This window comes from Wolffia australiana, chromosome 19 (assembly GCF_029677425.1).
Source record: "Wolffia australiana isolate 7733 chromosome 19, ASM2967742v1".
Taxonomy (NCBI): Eukaryota; Viridiplantae; Streptophyta; class Magnoliopsida; order Alismatales; family Araceae; genus Wolffia; species Wolffia australiana.
The window spans coordinates 1,996,823-2,006,118 of NC_135853.1; the positions used below are offsets into that span (position 1 = coordinate 1,996,823).

The 9,296-nt window shown below is 39.4% G+C and overlaps 2 protein-coding genes across 2 annotated transcripts; both read left to right on the forward strand.

Annotated features, from left to right (window-relative positions):
• The first annotated feature begins 870 nt into the window (after window positions 1–870).
• Window positions 871–4,622, forward strand: MPK3 (mitogen-activated protein kinase 3). Its single transcript, XM_078590502.1, has 6 exons — window positions 871–1,207; window positions 2,429–2,558; window positions 2,697–2,834; window positions 3,248–3,580; window positions 4,047–4,230; window positions 4,396–4,622. The coding sequence occupies exons 1-6, from the start codon at window positions 1,056–1,058 to the stop codon at window positions 4,566–4,568; spliced, it is 1,110 nt and encodes a 369-aa protein (XP_078446628.1). The 5' UTR covers window positions 871–1,055; the 3' UTR covers window positions 4,569–4,622.
• A 145-nt stretch (window positions 4,623–4,767) lies between these two features.
• LOC144715567 (uncharacterized) lies at window positions 4,768–6,896 on the forward strand. Its single transcript, XM_078590501.1, has 2 exons — window positions 4,768–6,551; window positions 6,635–6,896. The coding sequence occupies exon 1, from the start codon at window positions 5,088–5,090 to the stop codon at window positions 6,273–6,275; it is 1,188 nt and encodes a 395-aa protein (XP_078446627.1). The 5' UTR covers window positions 4,768–5,087; the 3' UTR covers window positions 6,276–6,551; window positions 6,635–6,896.
• The last annotated feature ends 2,400 nt before the right edge of the window (window positions 6,897–9,296 follow it).

Below are 9,296 nucleotides of genomic sequence, written 5' to 3' on the forward strand. Positions count from 1 at the left end.
ATTAAATGTAATTTCAATGGAGAAATTATAGGTTTAAGGCTAGCTAGTAGTTGAAGGATAAACTTAGTTTCATGAAGATTACTAACTATGAGACTTTTCCACCTGTAGCTATGTATATTGGAGTATACAAAGGGTGGGCTTAGCATCAGTATCCCGTAAACAATATGAAAATACAAGTAGAGACTGAGGAATAAATATTTATAATCACAAAGATGATTTGGAAATGAAAGAAAATAATTTATGGATCAAAATAGACTCCAGAATCCTTGTTTGATAATTTTTTGACCATCGCGTAATTAAGATATAAACAATCTAATATAGTCCATACATTGTTATTTACTTAAAATCGTACAGGGAAAGTAAATATGGTATAAGGCTGTGTATACGGTACTATAGTCAGAGGTAATGATCAGAATGAGATATACTTCGAATTGAAATACTTGCATATTTTGAACTCCTTTCCCGGTATAGAATTTGCATATTTTAATGCAGTATATTGTTATTTCAATAAATTTATAAGCAAGCTTAGAAAATCATTAACATGCGTCGGAGTAATGAGGGAATGCCAGGGAAGAAAAAGCACTAATTCAAGGAACTAATTTAACCGTGGCCTCGTAGTCAAAACCGCGCAACGCACCACGGCAACACGTACACTGCAAGAAAAAGCACGCGGCCATGAAAACGACAGATTTTCATCCAATTGAATTCGGTAGGAAGGAGAGTTCAATCTTCTGTCGGTGACTCGTCCTTTCTCATCAATCTTCCGAGTAACTTCCGATTAACTTCCATTCCGTTTCCTGGAAATCAGGGCCTTGCCCATAAGAAGCCCCTCCTCTTGTTAAGAACGCGAAAGAGAGAGACACAGAGAGAGAGAGAGAGAGAGAGAGAGAGAGAGAGAGAGAGAGAGAGAGAGAGAGAGAGAGAGAGAGAGAGAGAGAGAGAGAGAGAGAGAGAGAGAGAGAGAGAGAGAGAGAGAGAGAGAGAGAGAGAGATCGAGAGAATTACAGACAAGGGGAGAGAGGATTTCCGATTAGGCGAGCTTGGATAATTCAGAGATGAAGGTGTCGTCGCAAGGTCAGTTCCCCTTATTGCCCACACATGGCGGACGTTACATCAACTACGATATCTTCGGTACTTCGTTCGAAGTGACGGCAAAGTACCAGCCTCCCATCATGCCAATCGGACGCGGGGCCTATGGCATCGTCTGGTACTCTATCTCCCTCACTCTCTCTATATCTATCTCTACCTCTGTCTATGTCTGGTTTATCTCTATCTATTCATCCTTCTTTGAGTCTCTCTTTCCTTCTGTCTCTCTCTTTGTGTATTAATCTTCCTTCGTCTCTCTTTTTCTCTCTCTTTCTACTTCTCTTTCTCTCTATCTCTCTTTCTTTGTGTCTCTCTCTTTGTGTATCAATCTTTCTTTGATTCTCTTTATACCTCTCTTTCTCTCTATCTCTCTCTCTCTCTCTCTCTCTCTCTCTTTCTGTCTATCTCTCTTTCTTTGTGTCTCTCTGTGTATAAATCTTTCTTAGTTTTCTTTCTCTCTCTCTCTCTTTCTACTTCTCTTTCTATCTATCTCTCTCGCTGTCAATCTTTCTTTCTTTGTGTCTCTCTCTTTGTTATCAATCATTCTTTGTCTCTCTTTCTCTCTCTCTTTCTACCTCTCTCTCTCTCTGTTTATCTCTCTTTCTGTCTATCTCTCTCTTTTTATCTCTTTTTATGTCTATCTCTCTTTCTTTGTGTCTCTCTCTGTGTATCAATCTTTCTTTGTCTCTCTTTTTCTCTCTCTTTATACCTCTCTTTCTCTCTGTCTCTCTCTCTCTCTCTCTCTATCTGTCTATCTCTCTTTCTTTGTCTCTCTCTTTGTGTATCAATCTTTCTTTGTCTCTCTCTTTCTACCTCTCTTTCTCTCTACCTCTACCTCTCTTTCTTTGTCTCTCTCTATCTCTCTTTCTTTGTCTCTCTCTGTCTATCTCTCTTTCTTTGTCTCTCTCTCTATCTGTCTATCCCTCCTCCTTTGACTCTCTTTCTCTCCATCTCTCTCTATCTATCTCTCTGTATATTTTTATCTCTCTCTTTCTCGCTATCTCTCTGTTTCTCTCTATCTCTCTGTAAATCTTTATCTCTCTCTTTCTCTCTATCTCTCTGTTTCTCTCTTTCTTTCTCTCTCTATCTGAATATCTATTTTTCTTCGTCTCTTTCTCTCTATGTATATCTCTCTGAGTTTGTCTCTTTCTCTCTCTTTCTCTCTATCTATATCTCTCTGGGTCTGTCTCTTTCTCTCGCTTTCTCTCTATCTATATCTCTCTGTGTCTGTCTCTTTTTCTCTATCTCTCCCTATCCATATCTCTCTGTGTCTGTATCTTTCTCTCTCTGTCTCCAGACACGAGATACGGTGGATTCTCATGAGCTTTTTCTTTCTTTGTAGTTCTTTAATGGACGTGGAAACAGGCGAGATGGTGGCGATAAAAAAGATAGCGAACGCCTTCGACAATTACATCGATGCCAAAAGGACTCTTCGTGAAATCAAACTCCTCAGGCATCTTGACCACGAGAACGTAAACATCAACCGCTCTTCTTCTGACTTAATTTATATCCGCATTAGGACTTTGATTGATTCATTTCCGATACTAAAGGCTCACACCGTGAAAATCAGAAAGACCAAGGAATTTAATATAATTAACACAAAAATGCAGGTGATCGCCATCACAGATGTGATCCCCCCACCAGTTCGGGAGAAATTTAATGACGTCTACATTACCACGGAGCTCATGGACACAGATCTGCACCAGATTATTCGCTCAAACCAGGAGCTCTCTGCAGACCACTGCCAGGTTAGAGAGATAATCCATCCAACTATTTACTTTTAAGTTACTTATTGCATTATAATATGAACATAACTCTCAATAAAGTAATTTAACCGAGTTATACATTCCAATTATGTACATAGTTTACTTAATGTGAAGAGGCTCTCAAGCCTAAATAAAAAGATGAGATATCTTATGATCGAATAAACAGGATGATTCCCATATAAGGTTGAACTTCTCTGAGAGCCCCCATCACTCTTAAGAGATTAAACAACTTCCTACATGTTGACTAAAGAGACTACCCCTCAAGAACAACCTACAGGCTGAGTTATGTTCTTCATTTTTCTGTTAATCAACTGCTTCAGCCTTAAGTTTTGTCTTTTAGAGATTAAAGAATTCATAATCCTGACATTGAAAACTAATACTATTTTTCCTCGCAGTACTTCCTCTACCAAATTCTTCGGGGGCTCAAATACGTTCACTCAGCAAACGTGATTCATCGTGATTTGAAGCCAAGCAACATCCTGCTCAACGCAAACTGCGAGCTCAAAATCTGTGATTTTGGGCTTGCTCGATCAACGGCTGAGAACGATGCCATGACTGAGTATGTGGTCACAAGGTGGTATCGTGCGCCTGAGCTGCTTCTCAATTCAACAGAGTACACAGCCGCCATAGATATCTGGTCTGTTGGATGTATCTTCATGGAGCTCATGAACAGGCGAACGCTCTTACCTGGAAAAAATCATATGCATCAGATGTCCCTCATCATGCAGGTAAGACTAGTTTTTTAAGAAGAAACCCAAGATTAGGACTCGCATAATTTGAGTACTTATCATGAATAATCCTGCTTTGAATTCTTAATGATGAGTCTGTTAATTGAGAGAATATTTAGAACATACATGATTGATCTTGAGGGGTAGTCTTTTGAGTCAGTAGGTTGTAACTTCAGTCTTGGGAGTAATTGGAGCTCATCAAAGAAAACTTCACTTGAGTCTCGACGACTCGTCCCTAATAATAAGAGGAGAAATTTTAGTCTATCCTAAACTAACCCATCGTTATTTATAGGACAGAGTCATCCTCTAAACCCACACTGAATCCCAAAATAACACTGATGAATCACTTTATCAGGGCTTAAATAATAGCATATCTAACTTTGTATTATTTCCGCCCGCCCATTTCTCAAGAGATATGAAATCGTTGAAGAGTATATCAAAAGAGATTATTTCATTGGTTGTTCAGCTCGTGGGTTCGCCGACGGAGGCCGACCTTGGGTTCTTGAAAAGCGAAGAAGCGAGAAGATACGTTCGTCATCTGCCTCATCACCCAAGAAGGCGTTTGTCCGAACAGTTCCCTCACGTCAACCCTTCCGCCATTGATCTTGCCGAGAGAATGCTCACCTTCGACCCAACTCGGCGAATATCAGGTGGGTTGTCATACTTTTTCTAATCGATCTCTATCAATTAGAATAATAAGGGTATTTATCTGTTGGATTGAGGGTTTAATCTAGCTTTATTTGAATAGAATTCCTTCTCGCTTTCCTCCCTTACGTCTTAATTGTTAACTGATGCGTCTATACCGATTATAACAGTTGAGGAGGCGCTGATACATCCGTATTTAGCGAAGCTTCACGACGAGGAAGATGAGCCAATTTGCACCAGGCCTTTCTCGTTCGACTTCGAGCAGCAAACGTTGACGGAGGAGCAGATGAAGGAGATGATTTACAGAGAGTCTCTCGAGCTGAATCCCAGTTTCGTTCGATAGTGTACTTTTTTAATGGATTCATTGACCGTAAATAATTTTTTTTTTTTCGTGGCCTTTTCCTTCTCCTTTCTCATCTTGCATCTGCAATGTTTGCGTTTCGTATTCAGGTACAGCGACTGGTCTTCTATCTTGGACGGTTTTTGACCCGTCCCTCTCTCTCTCTCTCTCTCGTATACCGAGTGGTCTTCTAACTTGCACGGTTTTTGACTCACCTTTATCTCTCTCTCCCTCGTACAGCGGGTGGTCTTCTGTTTTGGACGGTTTTGACTCATCTCTCTCTCGCTCTCATCCAGCGAGTGGTCTCCTAAATTGAACGGTTTTTGACTCATCTCTCTCCCCCTCTCATTCAGCGACTGGTCTCTTAAATTGAACGGTTTTTGACTCATCTCTCTCCCCCTCTCATTCAGCGACTGGTCTCTTAAATTGAACGGTTTTTGACTCATCTCTCTCCCCCTCTCATTCAGCGAGTGGTCTTCTAACTTGGACGGTTTTTTGACTCATCCTTCTCTCTCTCTCGCAATGTCTCTCTCTATCTCTGTCTTTCTCTGTCTCTCTCCGTCTCTCTCTCTTTCTGTCTCTCTCTCTATCTCCGTCTTTCTCTGTGTCTCTCTCTCTCTCTCTGTCTCTCTCTCTCTATCTCTGTCGTTCTCTGTCTCTCTCCGTCTCTCTCGCTCTGTGTCTCTCTATCTTTCTCTGTCTCTCTCCGTCTCTCTCTCTCTCTCTGTGTCTCTCTGTCTTTCTCTGTCTCTCTCCGTCTCTCTCTCTCTCTGTGTCTCTCTGTCTTTCTCTGTCTCTCTCCGTCTCTCTCTCTCTCTCTGTGTCTCTCTGTCTTTCTCTGTCTCTCTCTGTGTCTCTCTGTCTTTCTCTGTCTCTCTCCGTCTCTCTCTCTCTCTCTGTGTCTCTCTGTCTTTCTCTGTCTTTCTCTGTCTCTCTCTGTGTCTCTCTGTCTTTCTCTGTCTCTCTCCGTCTCTCTCTCTCTCTGTGTCTCTCTGTCTTTCTCTGTCTCTCTCCGTCTCTCTCTCTCTCTCTCTCTCTCTCTCTCTCTCTCTCTCTCTCTCTCTCTCTCTCTCTCTCTCTCTCTCTCTCTCTCTCTCTGTCTTTCTCTGTCTCTCTCCGTCTCTCTCTCTCTCTATCTCTGTCTCTCTCCGTCTCTCTCTCTCTCTGTCTCTCTCCGTCTCTCTCTCTCTCTCTATCTCTGTCTCTCTCCGTCTCTCTCTCTCTCTGTCTCTCTCCGTCTCTCTCTCTCTCTCTCTCTCTCTCTCTCTCTCTCTCTCTCTCTCCGTCTCTCTCTCTCTCTCTCTGTCTCTGTCGCAATCTCTGTCGCTATCTCTATCTCTCTCCGTCTCTCTCTCTATCTCTCTCCCTCCATCTCTCTCTCTCTATCTCTGTCGCTTTCTCTATCTCTCTCCATCTCTCTCTCTCTCTCTCTCTGCGTGTCTCTCTCTCTCTCTCCATCTCTCTCTCTCTCTATCTCTGTCGCTATCTCTATCTCTCTCCGTCTCTCTCTCTCTCTCTCTCTCAAGTTTAATCCGTCTACCATCTCGTTACTGGGGAGAGAAGCGACTTTCTTGGTGTTCAACAGCTTTCTGCCTGGATCATGAGAAAATCCATAGAAAGTCAAATATTTCGAAGGTCCAAAATGAGAGTATTTCTTCAGAGCAAATCAACAAAGACTGCTCCGCCGCCGAAACTATACAGCCCGTGTGAGAAGACTGGAAGAAAGAGAAAGAAAACGAGAAAGAGACCACCGACAAGCATTTATCTTATCTCGAAGATGTATTTGCTGTTTGGGTTTTTCATCCTCTTTTATTGACTTGCGTTGTTGCGTTTGATGCAGAGCTGGCTTTCTTGACCGTCTTCAGAGTTCCACAAAAGCGGCGTTGTCTCTTTCACTGTATACTTAGTGCTGTCACGTTCCTATCACAGTTGGCTCGGCTTCCCATTGGAGAACTAAAGTCTTTAAAGTTAAGACAAGAGAAAGAGGTGGGATTCCAGTTTTCTTTGAAAAATTGAAAATATGAGCCGTGAAGATATACCTAAGAGAGCTCAATTCGGCCCATGTTCAGGAATGATCTGGGGATACATGAAGTATCACAGCCTAAAAAGCGTTAGGGTGGGAACAGCTGGAATAACCTGATGGAACAGTTGATATAACTAGGGTTGGACATTTAGGACTGAGGGCCGGCTTGACTGGACCGAACCAGGACCGTAGGTCTTCCATTTGAGGGTGGACCAATTTATCAAACAGGTTTAGGTTCAATGGTCAAGCCGGACCGGAACCGGAAGATTATTATTGAATATTTTTTATAAAATTCTAAAAATATCAAATCCAACTCGACAGAGAGGTTTCTATTCAGCTCAGCGTAGAATATTATACTTTAAAACATTATTCCAATTTTTTATTTTTACAGAATTGTCATACGTCAGATTCATAAAGAAAATATTCTATAAAATAATATTGTGTAATTTTGAATTTATTTAAATATTTATAAGGTTTACAATGCACTTTTATTCGATTTAATCTGTTCTGCCAGCTGTAAGACTCTGATTCATTTTGATTGAGGCCAATCATTTATTGTGGAAAAATGATTGGGGTCACTTTACACTGACCATGGCCAATGATTAGTCACGCCTCTTAAAGCACTTTTACTACACCTCTTTACATCAAAATAATTACCCAGCCAATAGAAAACCAATGGCTTCGTATCATAAAATGCAGCCTATTAAACTTACATGTGGAAAGTGGAAAAAAATTGATGATGTTTTTTCAATAAATGAACCAACCATCTTTCAAATGTATGATAGCAGGAATGACATAACTTTATATAACCAAGGGAAAGCGCATTAAAAGCATCTCAATTCCCTTTTACTTTCTACCCTTTTGATGTACATGGGAAAATATTTTTTCGCCGCATAGTTTAAGCATGAATTTTAAAACCCATAATTGGAACCTTTCTGGCAGTATTGTGGATGCATGTGAAAGCCTAATTAAACATAGATTTTCATGGAAATTATTGGCAATTTTTAGCAAAAATCGAGGGCACGTATCAGTGTGTGTTGCAGCATAATTGACACTACAGATTTCGACACCAATTTTTGAGACATCTAAGGATGTTGTACAAACCTTGTAGTCCTTGGACATGAATCAAGGAGCAAAGAGAAATAATCAACATGCCATAATTTTCTAACTTCCAAATGTCTCATCAAACTGTGAGAAAGGATTTTTGAGCTGAAACTGTGAGGTTAGTTCAGTCGTTATCTCCATTGTCCATCCATTGTCTTAGATGTATAAAGAAACCCCTCTCCCATTTGTTTTTTGTTCCTAGATATGACAAAAAAATGCTTGATCATTCAAAAAATCAGCTGAGCCATCATTAAATTTCAATAGTGAGAGGTTAAGACTCCCAGAGAAAAAAGTTCTGTCGCTCCTTGGCCCCATGACAACGAGGTTAGTGTCATCCTTGACATTTTTTTACTCATTTATTTATCCTTTTTTTTGGATATCATCCTCAATGATAGCCTAGTATCTATTTTTCCAGACACCATGACTGACTTCATTCCTCACTCAAAAACACAAACAACATGCTATTTACTATTGATTTTTTGTACTTGTGTGATTATTTTCCTTCAAATGATCAGAAAGGCATGTTATTAAAGCATGAAGTGAATTATAACATGTTTTGATTGAATTTCTAGTTTTTATTGATTTTATGCTATTTTAACAGAATTTTTCACTCTGCTTTCATAACAAGAAAAATTTATATGTCAAAAAGTAGATGGTCGTATTAACTTAAAATTTATTTTAAGGGATTTATATTTTTAGATTAATATTATGCTTCATGTGATTTTTTGGTATCAAATTCATAAATAAAATAATCCATAGGTACAAATACATATTAAGATTTACTTAAATATTTTTAAACATTTGAAAAGTCTAAATTATTTAACTAGTCTGCTTTGATAGATGTCACAGCCTAATCACATTGCATCAAATGAGTGGCATGAGATAATCATTGGACACCACAAATGACTGGCAACATCCAATCATATATAATGGGTTATGATTATGACACTCTTTGATTTTCCTTTTTTACAAGTACATGTGGTGTTACATGATTCAAAGCAGGTAAATAAAAAGGTAATGATGTTTTCCTTTTCATACATTTTAAGGACACTTCTTGGAGTCAGTTTAAAGCACATAAGGTAATTATTGAAGCAAAGTAGTGAAAAAAAATGGAAATCAGAGGATATATTTTACACTTATTGAAGCATCCTTTCAAGTGTAAATTAGCGCGTAGAATCTTCAAAAATCTAATGAAGGGCCTAGATTTATTTAACATTAAAAGGTCATATCTAACAATCCAAAAGGAGACTTGGGGTGAATATTAAGAGTAGGTGCCTTTACCTCCTCTATCCCTAGTCTTAGATATATAAATAGATTGCCCATTCGGGAAAAAAATTGTTCTTAATTAAAGTTACCTAGATCATTGTGCACCTTCAAAATCTCATTGGGGTGCATTCTCCTATTCTAAGGCTGAAGGATTGAAAGAGCAATGATTTCATCAAGACATGAAAAAAAGCACTGCTCAGCTCATTGAACACACAATGATGAGGTTAGAGTGAGCTTTGTCATTTGTATGCATATCTTCATCCTTTTTCCTAGGTCACCTTCATTGATATCTTAGGTTTCACCACCAGTCATGCACCTCCACTCATCAATATGTATCC

What these genes read in the sequence shown, in the direction of transcription:
- MPK3 (XM_078590502.1), top strand. Translation starts at nt 1,056, where the DNA reads ATGAAGGTGTCGTCGCAAGGTCAGTTCCCCTTATTGCCCACACATGGC. An exon ending in GGGGCCTATGGCATCGTCTG is followed by an intron (nt 1,208 to 2,428) that starts GTACTCTATCTC and finishes CTTTCTTTGTAG; the next exon opens with TTCTTTAATGGACGTGGAAA. An exon ending in TCTCTGCAGACCACTGCCAG is followed by an intron (nt 2,835 to 3,247) that starts GTTAGAGAGATA and finishes TTTTCCTCGCAG; the next exon opens with TACTTCCTCTACCAAATTCT.
- LOC144715567 (XM_078590501.1), top strand. Translation starts at nt 5,088, where the DNA reads ATGTCTCTCTCTATCTCTGTCTTTCTCTGTCTCTCTCCGTCTCTCTCT.